Here is a 20,540-nt window from a genome sequence, read left to right on the forward strand (position 1 = left end):
TGAACTAACAAAATCCGTTCCATTGTTAGTGAGAGCTGATGTGACATTTTAAAATTAAAAATATATTAGAATAAATGAAAAACAGTTTTTTTTCTCTCTCTCTCTCGTTTTTCCCTTCACCCCTTCCTCATCTGATACAGTCCATAGCTACTCTCGAGTTTACTAAAAGCATTGTTCAACTTTTAAGACTCGTGCGTTCGATTAATAGGTCAAATGTTAAAATTTTGGCTCCATAAAATTTTGTGGATAAAATGAAGAGGTAGTGGAGATTTACGGCATAAATTTTAAGTGAATAAGAAATTAAGTTAAAAAATACCATTAAAATAAATGATATATTGAAGAATAAATTTGAATTAAACAAAAAAATAAGTAAAATAAATTTTTTTATTAAAGCGTTCAGAATTTAGAGTAAGCTTTAGCCGCATCGATCACTGAAAGGTTAGAAAGAAAGTAGCATAAAAAAAGGATGGATATTTTTTAATTTAATTTTATTTTATTTTTCCTTTTAAATAAACAAATAAATAAATAAACAAATAAATAAATAAATAAATAAAACAATAAAATTATTATTTCCAACTCTTTTGAGTTTCGAAAGCTTCCATCTAAAATAAATTTCAGGATCTCTCTCCCTAAAACCCAAACCCTCTCTCTTTCACACAGAAATTCCATTTTCTTTTTTTCTGAGAAGATCCGGTGAGGTACACTCGTTTCCTTTCTCTGTTCATTGCAATTCTCTGTTTACCTCTAATTTAATGGTGTTTTATGTTTCGCAATTACTATATTTTCACTCTTGTCGGTTCTTAGATCCCGACTGGTTTTCTTAATTAGGGCTTATGCTGTTGTCTGAGTTTTTTTTTTTTTTTTTTTTTTTTGAGCTTTTGTTGATTGTTTTTCCTTGTTTTTCGCCTCCCTTTTTGTGAAAAAATTGCTCAGATTCTGTTTTTCATGGAAGAGCCGGACGAGAGAGATGCTTCTGGCAGTGTTTCGAAGTCAACTGTCACTGCTGGGAAGCATGTAATGGATGATTCCGGTGTTAGTGTTAGGAAGGAGCGGGTTCAGAGTGAGTTGACCGAGGAGGCGGGGAGAGCGGAGGGGGGTGATGGGGCTTGTAATGGTGGTGGTGAGGATATTATGGTGGAGGTTTTGGGTGCGGATGTTTATTTTGATGGTGTATGTACTGATAGGACAGCTGCGAATTCGGATGGCGGTTCAACTGGGGAGGAGCCCAGTGTGGAGAGGGATGATGTCGGTGTCCTTGACGAGCCTGATGTGGGGGTTTCTGGTGGCATGGAAAGTGAGGGAGTATCAGGGGTTGGGGAATCAATAAAAGAAACGTCTCAAGAAGTTGTGGAGGGTGATGAAAGAGCCGTTGATGCAATGGTCCTTGATAATGATGCTCGGGCGGATGATTCTTCAACAGTTTCTGGTCATGTGGAGAGAGAGACTGAAGCTGCTCATGTGGACGAGGAAAACACTGGAAGCAAGGAGGCTACGGACTTAGATACTCGGGTGGTACGTAGTCAAGGTAGTTTAGTCCGTTATAGTCCAGATGATAAAGTTTTGAACAACGGGGAACCTAAGAAAGTGGATGTTCATTCTCCCACAGAAAATGGGGTTGAAGAAGACCCAGTGCATGCAGATGGGGTAAGCCAACTTGTAAAAGAGGAAGCTTCAATAAGTGATGGGGAAGGAAGTCTGGAAAAAGAAACAGGCCAAAAAAGTGTGGTGGAAGGTGAGCTAATTGTTGATACACCAGTTTATCTGCAGGGTACAGGACTTGTAGCTTCAGATGGTAGTGAAAATTCAAATTCACAGGGCCAAGATGCTACTGAAAAAGCTCCTGACATGTTTACCAAAAAAGAATTGAATCCCGAAGTTATTTCTCAGAGCGATGGTTCAGAGAAAGTCCTTTCTAATTTGGAGAGGGATGGGAAGTCGGTTAAAGTCCCCGAGGTAGCAGCACAGGTGCTTGATAGTGAGAATTTGAATCCAGGTATAGCTGTTCCTGAAAATGTGGCGAATTCAGACCAATCTACAGCTGTTACTGAACATATGGCGAGTACGGATTCAATATCATCAAGTCAACCAAACCAGGATGCTGAGGTAGTTGTTGCAGCAGAAAATGATGGTAAATTTTTGGCTCCGAGTATTGAAGTTTCTGCTGAAAATGATCAAAATTTGAACATGCAGATAGAATGCAGGAATATGGAGTCGGATCCGCAATCCAATGGACAAGGAGGGGGCATTGGCGTAGAAGTTGAGGAAAATGCTGTTATTGATACTAATTTGGCTGATTTTGAGAATGTGGAAGGAATGGAAGTTGATCAGTGTTTCAATGTTAACCAGGTGGGTTTACATGGCGAGGAAGAAATGGAAGAAGATGTGACAGGTATTGATAATGACGATGATGAAGTTGTTGAATGTGCAGCAGAGAATCCTGTAAGTTCTGTACAATTGCATCAAGCTCGTTATCACCTGCCATCAGAGAATGAAGGTGATTTTTCTGTTTCTGATTTAGTGTGGGGTAAAGTGAGGAGCCATCCTTGGTGGCCAGGTCAGATATTTGATCCATCTGATTCTTCTGATAAGGCAATGAAATATTATAAAAATGACTTCTTTTTGGTTGCTTATTTTGGGGATCGAACATTTGCTTGGAACGAAGTGTCTCATTTAAAGCCATTTCGGACAAATTTCTCCGAAGAAGAGATGCAAAGCCATTCAGAGGCTTTCCAAAATGCTGTTGATTGTGCTCTAGAAGAAGTCTCTAGACGATCAGAATTGGGACTAGCGTGTGCTTGCACACCCAGAGAAGCATATGACATGATTAAATGTCAGGTTATTGAAAATGCTGGTATTCGAGAAGAATCATCTAGAAGATATGGTGTAGACAAATCTTCCAGTGCCACATCGTTTGAACCAGCTAAATTAATTGAATATATCAGGGAGTTGGCTAAGTTTCCATCTGATGGCAGTGACCGTTTGGAACTAGTGATAGCTAAGGCACAGCTGACAGCGTTTTATCGTCTAAAGGGTTATTATGGCCTGCCTCAATTCCAATTTGGTGGCTTGCGACAGTTCCAGTTTTGTGGGGGGCTGGCAGACAAAGAGTTAGACAGTTTAGGCAGTGAAATACAATCAAGTGATTTTCTTCACCATGCAGCTCATTGTCAGGATGATACACAGACATCCCCACGTAAGGAGAATTTTGAAGGTCGGAGTAGTTCTTGTCATAAACGCAAACATAATTTGAAGGATGGTCTATATCCTAAGAAAAAAGAAAAGAGTTTGTATGAACTAATGGGTGAAAATTTTGACGATATAGATGGAGAAAATTGGTCTGATGCAAGGATAACTTCCACATTGGCGTCGCCTTCTTCAAAAAGACGGAAGACTGTAGAACATCCTATTGATGATTCTGGTTCTCCAGATGGAAGGAAAACTATATCCTTGGCAAAGGTTTCTGCAACCGCACCTCTTAAACAGTCCTTCAAAATTGGCGATTGTATTCGTAGGGTTGCAAGTCAGTTGACTGGTACGCCTCCAATTGTCAAGTCTAATAGTGAGAGGTTCCAAAAGGCAGATGGAAGTTTTGATGGGAATGCAATTTATGAATCTGATGTTTTCCTCCAGAACTTTGATGATGCCCAAAGAGGAAGGGTAAATTTTCCTGCAGAGTACTCCTCGGTGGATGAATTGCTAGGTCAACTTCAACTAGTAGCAAGCGATCCAATGAAGGAATACAGCTTCTTGAACGTAATTTTCAGTTTTTTCACCGATTTTCGAGATTCATTGATTTTGAAGCAGCAGCCTGGGATTGAGGAGGCCATGTGCAGAATCAGTGGTAAGAGGAAAGCACAATTTACTAATACTGTTGCTTCACCACATACTTTTGAATTTGAGGATATGAGCGACACTTACTGGACGGACAGAGTAATCCAAAATGGGACTGAAATTCAGCCACCTCGTAAAAACAGAAAACGAGATTACCAACTGGCAGTTGCAGAGCCAGAAAAGGTTCCTCATGGGAGTCGCAGGCCGTACAAGAAGCGACATTCTGCTGGAAATCATGCTATGACAGCTGAAAAGTATACTAGCTTTGTAGATCAGCCATCGCCTGCAGAACTAGTAATGAACTTTTCTGAGGTGGATTCTGTGCCATCAGAAAAAACCCTGAATAATATGTTTAGGCGGTTTGGACCCTTGAGAGAATCTGAGACAGAAGTTGACAGGGAGGGTGGTCGTGCAAGGGTAGTTTTCAAAAAATCTTCTGATGGGGAAATTGCTTATAGCAGTGCTGGAAGGTTCAGCATCTTTGGACCAAGACTTGTAAATTATCAGCTTAGTTATACTCCTTCTACGCTGTTTAAAGCTTCTACAATTCCCAGACTTCAGGATCAGGAAATGCATCTTGATCTTAGCACGACTCAATTCCAGGAAATGCAACTTGATTTATCCTCCTTCCCCGACCATGAAATGCAGCTTGATTTATCTTCGATTCATGACCAGGACATGCAACTTGATCTTTCCACGATTGAATACCAGGAAATGGAATCTGTTCTTGGTTCACACCATGACCAGGAGAGTAAATCTAATTACACTGCTCATCTTGGGGAGATGCAGGCTGGTTTTTCAACAATCCAATATGAGCGGCAGTCTCATCTTTCCTCGGTGCATGATCAGGAACCGCAAACTGTTTTTGCTTCAAACCAGGAGACACAATCGGGTCTTGTTACTTCTCAAGACCAGGAATTGCATCATAATTTCACCTCAACCCAGCTTGGGGATATGCAAGCGGATCATACTTCAACTTCTCATCATGATGAGCTACCAGTTTCTGCCTCATCCCACGAGCAGTATATGCCACCAGTTTTTGCCACAATCAAGGAGGAGAAGACACAACCAGCTATTACTACACTCCAAGATGATTCACAGTCAATTCTTGGAACAATCCAGGAGCAGGAGACACGCGCTATTATTGACACTGCCCAACTGGGTAGGATGCAAGCCGATCGTAATCCAACTCATCACGAGAAGCCAACTGTTCCTGCCACAAGCCTGGAGCAGGAAACTCAGCCAGTTTTTTCCATGGTCCAGGAGGAGACTCCGCCAGTTCTTTCCACAAGCCAGGAGCAAGAGAAGTTAGCTATTATTGGTGGCACTACACATCACGAGGAGGTGCGACCTGTTCCTTCCACCCCCCAGGACCAAGAAACACAACATGCTGGGTATGAGGAAGATGTTCTTGGAACAAACAAGCAGGAAACTCAATCTGTTACCCCTGCAGCTCATGAACAAGAAGACACACAGCCTGTTGTTTTAATGGGGGAGGAGGTTCAAGGAGAAACTCAGCTGGCTCCTGTCTTTACAGAGGGGCAGAAAGCACAAGTTCTTGACACTTCGGTGGGACATGAGTCCGAGCATGATCCTGGTGCAAATGAGAGGGCCACTCAATCTGTTACTGTAGCTGATGGACAAGACGATACACAACCACTTGTTTTGACTGGTGAGGAGGTTCAGGAAGAAACCCAGCCTATTCTTGCCTCAGCCCAGGAACTGGAGACTGAGCCAGATTGTACCTTGGTCCTGGAGTTGGAACATGATAAGGATGCTATGCAAGGGCAGGAGCTGCAACCTGATCACGTGCCAACTGAGGAGGAGCATGAGGCTGTGTCAGAGTCTCCTACATCCCAAGTGCAGGATGTGCAGTCTAACCTTGCTCCAGAACTTGACCAGAATCTGCTTCGTGATAATGCTACGAATGAGGTGACTGAGGTGCAATGTAATGATGACACGAATCAAGAGCAGGATGTACAATATGGTAATAACACAAATCAGGAGCAGGAGGTGCAGTATGACATTCCTACAAATCAGGAGCGGGAGAAGCAATATGGTAATACCACAGATCAGGAGCAGGAGAAGCAATATGGTAATACCACAGATCAGGAGCAGGAGAAGCAGTGGGACACTCCAACAGATCTGGAGCAGGAGAAGCCATGCAACAATGCAGCAGATAAGGAGCATGAGATGCAATGTGACAGTGCCACAAGTCCAGAGAAGGAGATACAATGTGATAATGCCACAAACCAGGAGCAGGAGATGGAATGTGGTAATGATGCAGATGGGGAGCATGCAGTGCAATCTTGTGAGGCTGCATCCAATGAGTCTGATGGACAATCTGATCATGAGCACGAATTGCAAGCTGATCATGATGCCACTAACCAGGGGCGGGAGACAGAATCCAATTTTGCCACACAAGAGCAGGACGTAAAATCTGATGTTGCCGTAAAACATCCTGCCCAGGATCAGGCAATGAAATCTGATCTTGCCGCAATTCCAGACTCAGAGACACATACCATTCCTGCCCCCACGAAGGATCAGGAGATGCAACTTGGTCTTTCATCTTTGGCAAAGAACACAGATTAATTTTTCAGGTATGTTTACTTTACTTTGCCCACCAGTTTCAGATTATTCTCTCGTTTACTTTACTTGAGGAATGGGATGGTGTGCTTTCAACATTAAAGATAGAACTAAGATTGTGTAATTCACATTTTCACTCAGTACACACTGAATTTTATGGCCCTGTATTTCTTATCTGCTCAATCTTACCATTTTTATATTTGGCTATGATGTTGATCATTTCACAATATTTCAGATTACGAGGAAATGCAATAGCCAACCGAAGAACACAGTGCCGCTAACGAGAGAATAACGTGACAGGCGCCAGAAGAGGTAACCGGACCATCAGTTCCATTCAGGGTTACTTGAGGTTTGGCCCCTTCGTTTCATTCCTAAATATTGCCAGGTTTTAATACTGTAACTTAGATCCTCCCCAGTAGAATTAGTTTTATGTAAATTTATGTTCGCTGAAGTTTTCCTCCTACTTTCGGTTGATATTTTTTGGCGGAGGCCAGCCTTTGAATCTGATACATCGGGCATTGTACATGACATTTGCAATCACAGCCATTGAAGTGTAAGCATGGAGGAGCTTATTTGGAACTTCCAAACGGTTTTGAAACTTTAGCTTTCCTTCTTGGATAGTTGTTGCTCCAATGTATAGGAATCCTCTAGGAGGTTGGAATCATGAAGTTCTTAGAATCGTGGGCCCTTATTTTGATTTGATGACTGAAATTTGGCAACCTGGGCGTTTTTATTTTGTTTGAATTATGAAATAAAGCTTTAGAAAGAAATTAAAAGGGGAGTGTTTCAGGTTAAAGTTTGTACCTTTTCCTTCTGAGTCTCTCTTCCCTGTAAACCCCATCTGCCATGTGCTCTCAAAAGGGTAGAAAGGGACGTCCTGTATGGTCGAATAACGACATTATTTGTTTGAAGCCAACTCTACAAAAAGATGTCCACACAAAATGCGCATTTGGAAGATTTGAATTCCATAAAGAAGTGGTCCAAACAAACTCTGGGAAACACTGTTGTAGTCCCGAAGAGAATCCCTTTGAGTATGATCAATTAGTATTTCCCCTTTTATCTTTTCATTCCGTACCCTCTGTATGGGACTATGTCCATAGGCTTATTGTTCTTAAAACCTTTTCACTGTTCTCAAACCCATTTTTGTGAATTGATGATGGGACATAAAATTTATAGATATTTGTTTTGGATTAATTTGATTTGATTGTGTTTATAGTATTATGATTGAGAAGAAGTCAAAAGGGGAAAGTAGAGATCCACTGACAGACCAACTCCCACTGTCCATCAACCAACATCATACCTGCCCTGCATCCCCCTTCACTTCATATTTCTTCATTATCATCTCTCATTATATATATATATATGTATGTATGTATATATTGTTTCCGCTGATTCTTATCAGTAAAGTAGAGCAGCATAGGGTTGATGGAATTAAACCCAGCTTAGAAGGGATGAAAGAATAGAATAACGTGGAATTTTGACTGACTGATATGAAACGAGTGAAGAGAGCTTTACTTTGGTTTGAAAGGGGTTTTTGATTGGTTGGAAAAGTGGATGGTGAGGCCTCAGAAGATGGATTTTGACCCAACTTTTTGTAGAATAATAATAATCAATGCATCATCATTCTACATTCTACCTTCTACATTCTACACTGCCCAAACTTGGGTGCTTTTGATTCTAATCTTCTTCTTTGATTCCTTTTCTTGTATTTGTTTGGCAACAAACATGATTTCATCATCTTTATCTTATACCACCTTTCCTCACTTTTAGCTGACATGAAGCTTCATTTGGCAACATCTTATGTGTGAAAATCCATTATGCCTGGTTGTTGTTGTTGGGTTATCTTCCATTCACAATCTAGCAACGAAATCGTTCAGATCAACATCAACATCAACATCATCAACATCGGTATCATGTATTAGGCATTAAAGGAGTCGTTTGGTTTCCTTTTTTGCTTCGGGTTTCTAAAACATTTGCTAACCGTTGTTTTTTGCTCTCCATTGTGTAGAGATTTTAGAAACAACAAAGTAAAGTTTTATTTTTGTGGTCATTATGAAATGAATATCTTAGCCATATAACATAGAACTTGTAATCCATCTAGATTGATACGTGGAGTACTGATTGTACTTTGGAGATGAGTTGGAAGCACCTTCCGCTTGTTCTTAGCACAGATGTCATCATCCTAAGCCCTAAATTCACAGCTGGTTAAATTAGCATAGGATACGATAATTAAATTATTTAAAAAAGAAATTTGGGGAGTTCCCAAACGCCAACGCTAAGTCCAAGTAAGCAACGACGCGTGGACTTTCTTTTTCTCTATCTTATCCCACAAATTATTTTAATGGAGTCCAGTTTTTTTATTTATTTAATTACAACATTTTTAAAAAAAATGCCACTTGGACCAATCCCCATTTCTCTCTTCCACGTGTCACTCCCACATTTTTAACAAATTTACTTAAATTGCTGTCCTTCACCTTTCAGAAATATTAACAAATTTTACTGATGTATTTTTTTTTTTAAATACGTTAAAATGTTAATAATTTATTAAATATTTTTTAAAATTCAGCAAACATATTAAACATAAATTAAAAATTTAATAATTTTTTTAGACATAGACATAAGCTCTAAAAGATTAAATTTAGAATTTAATTAATTTATTATATATATATATATATATATATATATATATATATATATATATGAAAGAAGGGTTGGAATGTTTGGTTATCTACTTTCTATTTTGAAGGTCTCGTGATGGTGCACGTGATGTTGACATTCATTTGACATTTCTATAACATCTAAATATAAACTTTTAATTTCTCTTTTTTTTTTTCCCTAAAAGAATATTTGAAGATACCAATATCGATCTTGTATGTTATCGAGAGATTTTTAACCCTTACAGTCCCTTTTGGTGTGAAAATGGTTTTATTCATTATTTTTTTTATTACAAAATTAGATAAAACTCATTAATATTTTATTTAAAAAATATTTATCAAATTGTAAATACAAAAATAATTTAAAAGTGAGGTGAGGGAGGGAAGAAAGTGTGTTGGTTTAAGCAGCATAATAAGGTTTAATGTTGGGTTAATGGTGGGTTTTAATATTGATTAGTGGTTACTTAGTTGTGTCAAACTCAAATATAAAATGCAAAAAGACCCATTTTGGTAGTTACAAATAAAATAAATAAATCAAAAAAATAAATCAAAAAGAAATTAGAAAACATATCTTTTTCATAATTGAGTTTGATTACAGTAAAGCAAAACTAAATATTTCTTCACCCAATGCTAAAGGTCCACACGTTATAAAGACTCCTCTTTTTTTTTTTTTTTTAATATTTTAAAAAATTAGCTGATATATTGACATAAAATTTAATTTTATATAATTTTTTACATTTAAATATTAAACCCGTCAATATATACAAATTTGAATATTAAAAAACATGCAAAATTAAAACTTTAAAGATTTATTATATATTTTTTAAAATTTAGAAAAAGAAATAGACACAAATATGTGTTGGATGATAAAAGTCTCACATCGGCTAATTTAGGAAATGATCATGAGTTTATAAGTGAGGAATACTAACTCCATTGTGTGAGGCGTTCTAGGGAAGCCCAAAGCAAAGCCATGAGAGCTTATGCTCAAAGTAGACAATATCATACCATTGTGGAGAGTCGTGTTCGTCTAACAATATAAAAGGTCCGATGTTAAAACATAATGAAGTGTGGTTAAGCTTTTACGAGTAATTAATATGAACGAATATTTTTGAAGGGTTCAATTGGGTATCTATGTTGTGTCTAAAAAGAGTTTGGGTTAGGGTGGTAGGTGACAGCTACCCTAATTTTGTGCCAACAAATTTTATTTATTAGGTTGGTTGTCTCACACAATGAGAGCCATTTTAATGCAAATTATTTACTTTTATTTTAATTATTTTTATATTTTTTTAATTAAAAAAAAAAAAAAAAAAAAAAGGTGTCTGAAATGGGAGATTCTAAAAGTTGGAGCCCCTAAATGAAAACCCCCTTTCTTTATTTTGATGCCATTTTACTTCACACTCATTTCACTTTAATCCCTTTCCACTTTTTCCCTTTCATTTCATACCCTAACTGTTCATTATTTATTTTTTTTCCCAAAAAAGAAGCTTCTAGTCAGAATTACCAATATAACCCTAATAATTTCAAAATAAATTAGAAAATAAGTTCATTTATTTATTATTTAGTCATGAATGTTTGAATAAATACGAGTTAATTGATTGATTTTAAGGAGACTAATTAATTATTGTCGCTTAGTATTTGAATTAATTGTCAAATGAATTAGAGACCGAGAGCTTGTTTACTAGGTCTTAATTAGAGAAACTTGACTATCGACAAGATGGTTTCTATTAAAATGTGAGAAAATTCCAATTCTAACCCATTAAAAGATTCATCCAAACATGAACGAGAATGGTATTTAATTTAAAAAATCTTATTAATTTAACAAAAATCAATTTTACGATAGTAAAAGTTTAAGGGTAAAACAATTCGACTCGTTTTTTTAATTATATTTTTTTTATTGTTCGTATAATTTAACCTAAAAATGAAGCGGTTTCTCATTCTATCACTTTCTTGCTTCCCACGAGCCTAATGGTTTTTCTTTTCCCACACGAAAATTTGCTCTATAAAAAAAAAAAAAAAAAATTGAATTAGTCCAATGTCACTGTCACTTTAACACATCAAGAGTTGGTTGTTTGGGCAAGAAGATTACGTTGTCTCGTTCCCCACAAGTCCAATCCTAATTTTTGAAAAACACTCCGTAAAGTTTGGATTGGATCACCGGTGACGATTACGAATCCGAATAATAATTTTAGATGTGTTGATTTGATTTGTCAAGCGTAGGTGTTGAGAGTATTTTTTTTCCTTTTACAGCAGATATTTAACGTGTTCGATAGTGATTTTATTTTTAATTTATTTTTCTTAGAAAAAAAATAGAAAAATGAAATGGACTGAAAATCAAGATTAGTCAGTGATTAGTTGTCATTAAAGTATTGGGAAAAAGCCTAATAAACCAGTCCAAACCCATTCTACCAAGTCAAAGTAAGGGTCATGCATGGAATTTTCAAACCTTCTTTTTTTATTATTATCTAGAAATTACCAAATTATTAATTATTATTACAAACGTCTATTAGAAAGAGATTTCTACACCCTTATCAAGAATGTTTAGTTCTTTTCCCCAATCGATGTGGGGTCTCACAATCCACTCTTTTTCGAGGCTCAGTGTCCTTGTTGGCACCCGTTAACTTCTCTAATTGATGTGAGACCTTTAACTCATAAAGAATGTTTCATTCTTGTTCTTAATTGACGTGGGATCTCACGATAAAACCCATTATTTATTTTAATTTATAAATGGGTCGAAAATTTAAAACTCATGAAAAAAATTACTCGGAATAAATTGATTTTTTTTTTTTTAATTGAAGCTATTTTTCTAAAAGAGATGTGATTTGGCCATCAAATCATCCTTAGAGAATAATTTGTTAACTTAAAGTTTCACTTTAATGGAATAAAGCAAAGAGTCAAGTAAATTGGAAGCAATGGCTTCTTTTTATTTTTTATTATTTATATTTTTTGGGTGAATTTTAGAATTAATGACGTAAGCAATAGTGTGCATGACGTAGGCGGCAAAGTCATCCTCTCCCCACTAAAATCTTGTGTTTATAAGAGCTTCTCAGCCTCTTTCATTGCTCCAAACACACTAAACAAATTTTCCTTCTCATTTTCTCATTCTCCAAACAGAAAATTCTCTCTCCTCATTTTCTCTTCTCTCTCTACAAAAAAAAAAAAAAAAAAAAAAAAAAANAAAAAAAAAAAAAAAAAAAAAAAAAAAAAAAAATCACAAAGCAAAAGAAAAGAAAAAAAAAATGGCTTACTTGGCCAAATGTACAAATGCTCCCTCAACGCCGATCACTGTTCCAAACCACCCCTTATCTTACTCCCCAATCTCTTCTTCCTCCGCCGCCACCACCAATTTTGGTTCCCCACCCACTTCTCAGCCGTCGTCTCCCCCGCCGCCTACGGTGATCCTCAGCCCCTGCGCCGCCTGCAAGATCCTCCGCCGCCGCTGCGTCGAGAAGTGCGTTTTGGCTCCATATTTCCCTCCGTCCGAGCCTCTCAAGTTCACCATTGCTCATAGAGTCTTCGGGGCTAGCAATATCATCAAATTCTTGCAAGTATGCCCAAAAATTTAATTTTTTTTATTAAATTAATTCACACCCACATTTTGAAATTCCCCAATTTGTCCTTCCAATCTATTTTTGTTTAGAGTTTAAGGTTAGGAAATTATTATTAGTAATTCCATGTATTGTAGAAAAAAACAATTAATTAATTAACTTTATTTGGTATTTTTAAAAATAAACAAAAGGGTATAGTCGGATTTAACTAAAAAAAGAAATGAGTTGATTTGACTTAACTGGGTTTGACTTTTGATGGGACATAATCCCGTAATCAATGCAACTTTGGTCTCTCTAATTTTCCTCTAAACCTTATTATTAAACAACTAATTAAAGATTTAACTTTTTGTTAATATTTGCAGGAGCTGCCAGAGTGTCAGAGGACAGATGCAGTGAGCAGTATGGTATACGAAGCAAATGCGCGGCTGCGAGATCCAGTGTACGGCAGCGCCGGCGCTATTTGCCAGCTGCAAAAGCAAGTGAGCGAGCTGCAAGCCCAGCTAGCCAAGGCGAGGGCGGAGGTGGCTAATATGCAGCACCAACAAGCCAACTTATTGGCTTTGATTTGCATGGAAATGAGGCAATCGCCGGACCCCGTTTGGCCGCCGCAACTCGTCGACACTACCTGCTTCCTCGACGACGCCGCCCTTAGCTCGCCGTGGGAGCCACTTTGGACGTGATTTCAAAGTTAATTGTTTTGGAATCATATTTAATTTGGGTTAGAGAAGGATTTAAGTTAATTATTATAGTAAAATTATACTTTAAATATATAAATATAAATGGTAATGTTGATGATTATAAGATAATAATGTTAGTTATTTTAACTAAATTATCAAACGGGATTCAAAGTTTTCCCTATAATTGTAATCGAGTTTCAATTCAATGGTGAATTTTTTATTTTTCATTTTAAATAATAAATATTATCTTAATTTTATAATAATTGGAGTCCGACTCATTTATTTATTACATAAATTAAAAATGGACCAAAACATATAAAGAACTCCTTAAAAAGGAAATAAGTTGTCGTTTTACAGGAAAAAAAAAAAAGAGAGATTTATTTTTAATAGACGGACATGTTCATATATGAAACTCACTTTTAACCTAAAATAACTGAGAGCTATATTATGAATAAATAAATAAAAAAAAAAAAATTGCAACCATAAATTGACTTAATTGCAACTTTCTTCCCATTCCCTTTCAACTGGCTCTAGTTTCTCTCATTTTGGTCACATTTTCAAACATCTAGAAGAAATAAAATTAAAAAAAAAAATAAAAAACTCCAATAGTGTGTTGAAAATTAATTTAAAATTTTAATGAAGAAAATTATTAAAAAAATAAAAGTAAGTAGGCATATTAAATTACTTCAATCTTAAAAAATGATGGGTTTGTAGATTTAAAAATTAAAAAAAAAAATTAAATTTAGAATTTGATAGTAATTATTATTTATTGTAAAATAAAAAGGGAGGGAAAGAGAAATATAATATTATTATTACTATTATATTGAGAGTGACATAAGTGGAAAGTAAAAAACAAATTACTGATTCAATGGATTAAATTATTACATTATTGCATGCATAAGTTTCCATTACTACGCTAAAATTTCTGTTATTATAAATAATTTTCTTATTATTTTTCTGTTTTTTTTTTCTTATTTTCTTAACAAAACACATGAATTAAATCATATATTTAATTATTATTATTATTATTATTATTATGGACTATCAATAAATAAATAAATAATTTAAGTAACGAAGGAGTAAAAAATGGATATATAAATGACTGAGAAGAGTCGAGATGAGTAATTAAAATTCACCGACCTAAATAACGGTTTTTTTTTTTTTTTCCTGTTCTGAATATAAGTTAAAATCAAGTTTGTAATTAAGCGAAGAACGAAAATTACCGATGTGTCGGCGGAAATATGAGAAAATTTTATTTTATATTTTTGTTCTTTTTTTTTCACAAACATGTCGGCCCATCCAATGGGCAACGTAAGTAAATCCCATCCACACGTTCAAAGAGATCTCCCCCGTCCAAAATTTTGAAGAATTTAATTTATTTTTCAAATTAATGTAGATTTTCAAGTGTAAATCAATTTAGATTCAAAATCAACGGAATAAATTTCAAAATAATATGGAAGTAGCAAGAAAAATTAATATAATATATATATATATATATATATAAAAGAATAATGAATTATAAATAATAATTAAGGAAAAGAAAGATATTGTTGTAGATTTGTTAGGAATCAATTTTGGAAGTACACAAAAAAATAAAAAATAAAGACACATTCATACTTTGCTTCTCATATTTTGTCTGTTTTTTATTATGTTTTAGATTCGTGATGTTGTGATTGATGATGATATTTTACGAGGCTTTAATTTTATTTAAAAAATAATTGAAAATAACGGAAATATTTGTAAATATCAACGTGGCCGACAATTTTATGTTCTTGAAAAAAATTTAAAAAAGTGTATGTATATTAAGTGGAGAGATCTCTTGAAATATATATTTTTTATAACATATGTATATATTTTTTATAACATATGAACGAGAATAAAGCATGAAAAAATATATATATATATATATAAGGCTACTATTTATTTATATATATTATATGCGATATTTTGAGATATATTTAAGTCGATTAATAAAGATATTGGGTAAGTGTATATATACAAACGGATTTGTCAACTCGGACCAAATTGGTTTGCAGCCACNTTTTTTTTTTTTTTTTTTTTTTTTTTTTTTTTTTTTTTTTTTTTTATTTATAAAAAATAGAAAAATAAAATACTTTGTTGTATAAAATTTGAGACCACATAAATTAGAGAGAAAAAGTATGTAATAAAAATGTAAAAGATAATGAACTAAAATAACTCCCAAACTTTGGTAAATGAGACAAATGAATGGTCGTGTTATTAGGTGAAACGTCCAACTACAAATTATTTTTTCTATTGCTATTTCTACGTCGTATTATTCATTTTTTTATTTATTAACTATGTATTCTATTTTTTAATATATATTTTAATTTTCTTAAATACTTTTTTTTTTATATAAAAATAAATGCAGCATTTTTCCACATTATATCATATAGTAAGAAGAAAAATTAAAGCCTTTTCTTTTATTGATCATTGTTTTGACTTCATTGACAATATTGGTCTTGTTCTTTCTCTTGTAATGGGAAAGCTTTGAATTATNTTCAGTAGGAGAAGATGTATATGTATATGTATATATTGGATGAGCTTTGAAGGTGTGTGAAAATGGAGTTTGTGTTCGTTAGTTGATTATGAATGAGAAATATAGAAAGTTGTAATTAATTTAATGGCACCCAAATTGAAGTCTATCCTAACTAAGATCAACAATTAATGTGAAATATGTCAAAGAAAATGACCATTTTTCCTTCGTTTTAATTTGGTGGTCAACCTTATTTTTTGGAATTTTGTTGGGATTGTAGCACACACATTAATTATATACATATGGCCTCATTAATAAACTTAGAATTCAACTTTATGTTAAAAAGTATTAATGTTTTTTCTTTTTAATTTTAAATTTTTTTGGTAAAGATTCGAACACATAACTTAGAGCTCGGGCTTATCTTTGGTAAATGTAAGTAAATGCAAGTTACTACAAGTTTCTCGAGGTGGGTAAGGGGTAAATTTTTAATTCAAATTTTATTAACAAATGACAAAAAAANAAAAAAAAAAAAAAAAAAAAAAAAAAAAAAAAAAAAAAAAAAAAAAAAAAAAAACCATAAGAGGATAAAATTGAAAGGTTGAACATGGATTAGAAAGAAAAAAGGGCAAAAACATGAAAGAACAAAAAAGCATTCAAGACATTCATTGAATGAATGTAAAGTACAAATTTAGTGTTGTGCCCTTGATAGAAAAAGTATATCATTGTTTAACCTTTGACTTAGTATTTTATAATTGTTGCACCACTAGACAATGTACTATTTACTAGTAATATAAACCCACCAAAAACAAGAACAAAAACCAGGGGCTGCAAATTGCAAAATTTCATCTTGATACAGATAACGAGTTCAAATCATCATATTCTATCACCACATGCCTCGATAGCAGAACGAATTTTCCAAGTTGATATCATATTTGATCCACAAAGGACTCTGTGTCGAAGTTTTGATACCTTAAACTCGTTTGTAGAAGAGAACATAGGCCCTGTCATGTAACACGTTATCTTTCCCGATTGCAGTGACAGATGCATCGTCAAATCGAAGCCATTGGTCGTTATGGTATCGAACATCAGCAGTGTAATGTCCCTTTGAGGACTCTCTTCCATGATGGGTTATGGTAGCCACAAGTTCATATTTCCTACCCTGAAAGAATTGCAATGACAAGAACACAATTAGCTAGCTTTCTTTCCAATTGATATAGTTGATACCAATACCCCACCCCACCCCTCGCCCCCAATACACACACACAATCTCTCTCTAAAGACCACAAACCATTAGAGAGGGTAATCTAGTTTCAATGTAACGGCCTAAGCCCACTACGACTGTTACCAGATATTGTCCTCTATTGGCTTTCCATTCAAGGACTTTCCCTTTGAGGTTTTAAAACAAGTCTACTAGGGAGAGGTTTCCACACCCTTAAAAGGAATGTTTCGTTCCTCTCTCCAACCAAGGTGGGATCTCACACTTGACTATGAACTTTAGGTATTAAAAAACAGTAACGTAAGAGGGTCGAATATCAAGTACCTCTGTGGAGGACGACACAAGAAGATCGCGGTTTAAAACCAGCTCAAGTGGGAAATGCACAGACTTATTCAACTTGGTACTTCCGTGGCTTCCATAGCCAAAACGCTTCAGGTGCAGTATCATTATCTTGGACAGTTTCTGTATTTTCACAGATTTGCTAGCAGACACAACGCCAGCCTGCATAAAATATATCTAAATTTTAGAAACATATGAAACTAAAAGTATGCTTAGTGAAGAGTGTCTGCACTCAATATTCACACATCAGAAAGAGGATTCTATAGCTATGCACAAGATAGTACACCTTCCCAGCAGCTGATGACCGGTACCCTTCAAGAGTTTCGGGTGCAGAAAACAAACGTAGAGCATCCTCGATAGTGCGAACAGCTTGAGGGTAGATATCAAGGTGCAGTGAAAAAAATGGCTGGCCAGTAGCTGAAGGTTTATTTCCTACTCAATCCCATAGAAGAAAATGGATCAGAGGTGTTCATATCAAGAAAAAGCAAGTATCTAGACAGCAATAAAATATTTGGTTCCTGTCCATTGAATTTTAGAGGGATTCCAAGATACTAATTAAATTCTAAACCAAAATTATTTACAATCCTCCATTCGCTTTAAAAACCAAAACAATAGCAGACCAAAAACCCATGACTCTTGTGCCCATGTGTATGGTGGAGCATATACTACCTACCTCTTGCTTTCACCATGCTTGTCAGTTGCCCCCCAAAAATTTCAGTCAACTCTGAAGGAACAAAACTCTGTGTTCTCATCACTGCAGTTTTGTTCTTCCGCCCAACTGTCTCCCATTCATCATCTTCGGCAGAAGCAACTACAAAAGATTTACCTCCATTCATACTTGAAGACGTTCCATCAAGCTTCAGCAATTCAGCATGCATTCGATCCATGACAAAACTTAAAAATTCTTGTGCGTCTTCCTGCCTGGATAAGCATAATGACAGGAATTTAAGATTCGTTTATTTCAAGCATAAAGAGTATTTTAGAGGCGATAATTGAATCTACAATTTCTAATAGACATCATATCAGTGGAAGTCTCGTTTTTTTTATTGAAGTTCCAGTAAAAAAAAAAAAAAAAACCACAACCAAGGATGAGAGTTCAGTATTGAAATGAAAAGATATACATCAACAAACCTTGGACGGCCCTTGATACCGCAGGGTAGATCTGGACTAAAATTTTTAAGAATGCCATCAAACATGAGAGGGCTAAAAGGCTTCCCAACGTCAAATGCAGCGACATCCTTACTCAGAACACTTGAACTAGGTACTTCAAAGGCAGATATGAACTCTACAAATGCATTTAGTGTGGAATAACCAGCCTGAAAAATAAATGACAAAGTCAAGAGTTTGCCATATATTTACAGAAACAACAGTCATTAACCATATAACTCCATATCTATTTGCTTTGTGATTTCTTTATATCACTGGAACAAAACAGAATATAACAGGAAGGACAAGGACCTTGGGGATTGCACGATTCCTTAAGTTTCTCAATAGATCAACAAAGGGAGGACATGATAAAAGAGCTTGCAGAGTCGAGTTCAGAAAGCATAAGTTCCCTGAATTTATTAAACCTCGAGGTAGGTACTTAGTGGAGGAGGCAACAGAGACATTGGATGCCCTTCTGAAATTCTCTTCGAGAACAATGTCTTGCAAATGATCAATACTACCATTTGGCATGCTATCTTCTGCTATCAGTTTTGAAAACCGATTTAAAGAATTGTTCTGACCATTTGATACACATGATGACAAAGCATCAGTGTCATCTATATTCGTTTCAGTCACTCCACTAGTACAAGAGGAGCTTTGATTGGAATTGTAATTACTTCCGTTCTCCTTTGGCACTCCTGATTCCAGGGGAGAATGAATTTTTCTTCTTTGGACAGTTTCCAGTTCAGTATCATCCTTAGCTAAATCAACAGACTCCAAAGTTATGGATCCCGTTGAGGAACCAGAGGGTCCTTTCGGTTCACTGTCAGCAGAACTGCCCAGCGATTTTCCATCTGTAACATTCAGAGAACCAAATTGCACATTTACATTGTCGACCAGCTTTCTGGGATTAATATTCGACTGAGGTAGTATCCATGAAATGGTTTCGTCTTCATTGAAAGACCCGAATAATAGAACCTAACAGAAAAGAGTCCATGAGTCCAGAGGTCTCAAACACACCAATGCAGAAACCATTAACAAATACAATGAAATCATTCAAATCCATTTGATCAAATAGTAAGAATACTCATAACAAAAAATTGACCTTAGCTAGTAAGTGGCATGTAACAAAAGCAAAAACGCAACTGATGTCTAATAATAAATTGAAAAAACTAAGAACAAAAGACGGGAAAAACCATCTACACTCGAAGACAGTTTCCATATATCAATGTGTTAGACAATGCATTGCCTTAGATGCTTCCTAAAATCAACATGGCTTTTCATCTCGATTGCATAATAATTCAGCCATTCATTCCATATTTAAATGGGTCCATGCAAATTGCAAAAAGTTCACGCATATGATTTTTTTTTTTTTTTCTAATTGTTAACATTTAGTCAAAAGAGTAAACTTGATGAAATACTTGCAGCTGCATGCTTCTTATCAGATAAAACCATCAACTCCATTCCGACGACCAAAAGCTAAAGAATCCAATAAAAGTAAATGCAAAAACAAAAGCGGACCTTAGAATCGCTCATGTCTGAAACCGGATTGGAATTGCAAGGAAAAAAGCCTGAGATGAAAACAGGGGTGTTGACTATAAAGAAGGAGAAAAGGAAGCAGGCATGGAGGGGAGGAAGCGGAGTGAACGGCTAGGGTTTTAGAAGACCCTGAAGAATGAGGAGCAGATAATGGCAAACCACCGACTGAAGACATGAAAGGAGAAGAAACTGAGCAGTGGGTGAAGAGAGAGAGCGTTTGACAATGGAACCCTCTCTATGGCCCTCCTCACCGACCAGAACCACAGCACAAAGCATCGACCGATCACCAACGAGGAGAAGAAGAAGAAGAAGAAGAAGAAGATTTGGAAATTCGAAACCCTAGCCACGGATGATCAATCATTTAATCTAAAATAACCTTAAATTATTTTCCATTTTAATTCAATACTTAAAAATATGATAAAATTAAACTTAATTCAATGATTACACATTTTTATTACGATAAATACGGATAATTAAAATAATAAATGTCTTTTTTTCACAAACTTAAATATA

The 20,540-nt window shown here is 35.3% G+C and overlaps 3 protein-coding genes across 4 annotated transcripts; 2 read left to right on the forward strand and 1 right to left on the reverse strand.

Moving 5' to 3' along the window:
- The first annotated feature begins 591 nt into the window (after positions 1-591).
- Positions 592-7,616, forward strand: LOC111794895. Of its 2 annotated transcripts, XM_023677092.1 has the most exons (4): positions 592-698; positions 934-2,103; positions 2,191-6,431; positions 6,653-7,616. In XM_023677092.1, exons 2-3 carry the CDS (start codon positions 946-948, stop codon positions 6,421-6,423), a joined length of 5,391 nt encoding a protein of 1,796 aa, XP_023532860.1. In that variant the 5' UTR covers positions 592-698; positions 934-945; the 3' UTR covers positions 6,424-6,431; positions 6,653-7,616. The 2 variants fall into 2 exon arrangements, with proteins under 2 accessions (XP_023532860.1, XP_023532851.1); XM_023677083.1 differs by having other exon boundaries at positions 934-6,431.
- Positions 7,617-12,307: 4,691 nt separating this feature from the next.
- LOC111794972 (LOB domain-containing protein 1-like) lies at positions 12,308-13,352 on the forward strand. Its single transcript, XM_023677195.1, has 2 exons — positions 12,308-12,616; positions 12,979-13,352. Exons 1-2 carry the CDS (start codon positions 12,308-12,310, stop codon positions 13,294-13,296), a joined length of 627 nt encoding a protein of 208 aa, XP_023532963.1. The 3' UTR covers positions 13,297-13,352.
- A 3,100-nt stretch (positions 13,353-16,452) lies between these two features.
- On the reverse strand, positions 16,453-20,385 carry LOC111794983 (ubiquitin carboxyl-terminal hydrolase 24-like). The gene is made up of 7 exons (XM_023677205.1): positions 20,010-20,385; positions 18,801-19,466; positions 18,474-18,658; positions 18,016-18,263; positions 17,629-17,774; positions 17,328-17,504; positions 16,453-16,946 (listed from the first exon to the last, which is right to left on the reverse strand). The coding sequence occupies exons 1-7, from the start codon at positions 20,022-20,024 to the stop codon at positions 16,758-16,760; spliced, it is 1,626 nt and encodes a 541-aa protein (XP_023532973.1). The 5' UTR covers positions 20,025-20,385; the 3' UTR covers positions 16,453-16,757.
- Positions 20,386-20,540: the final 155 nt, after the last annotated feature.

Source organism: Cucurbita pepo, chromosome LG01, assembly GCF_002806865.2.
Source record: "Cucurbita pepo subsp. pepo cultivar mu-cu-16 chromosome LG01, ASM280686v2, whole genome shotgun sequence".
Taxonomy (NCBI): Eukaryota; Viridiplantae; Streptophyta; class Magnoliopsida; order Cucurbitales; family Cucurbitaceae; genus Cucurbita; species Cucurbita pepo.

Bases quoted from the DNA above. Each gene is read 5' to 3' on its own strand.
- LOC111794895 (XM_023677083.1), top strand. From the start codon at position 946: ATGGAAGAGCCGGACGAGAGAGATGCTTCTGGCAGTGTTTCGAAGTCA.
- LOC111794972 (XM_023677195.1), top strand. From the start codon at position 12,308: ATGGCTTACTTGGCCAAATGTACAAATGCTCCCTCAACGCCGATCACT. The intron at 12,617-12,978 runs GTATGCCCAAAA...TAATATTTGCAG, and splicing joins ATATCATCAAATTCTTGCAA to GAGCTGCCAGAGTGTCAGAG.
- LOC111794983 (XM_023677205.1), bottom strand. The intron at 17,775-18,015 runs GTAGGTAGTATA...GGGATTGAGTAG, and splicing joins AAGCATGGTGAAAGCAAGAG to GAAATAAACCTTCAGCTACT. The intron at 17,505-17,628 runs GTGTACTATCTT...TATTTTATGCAG, and splicing joins GGTCATCAGCTGCTGGGAAG to GCTGGCGTTGTGTCTGCTAG.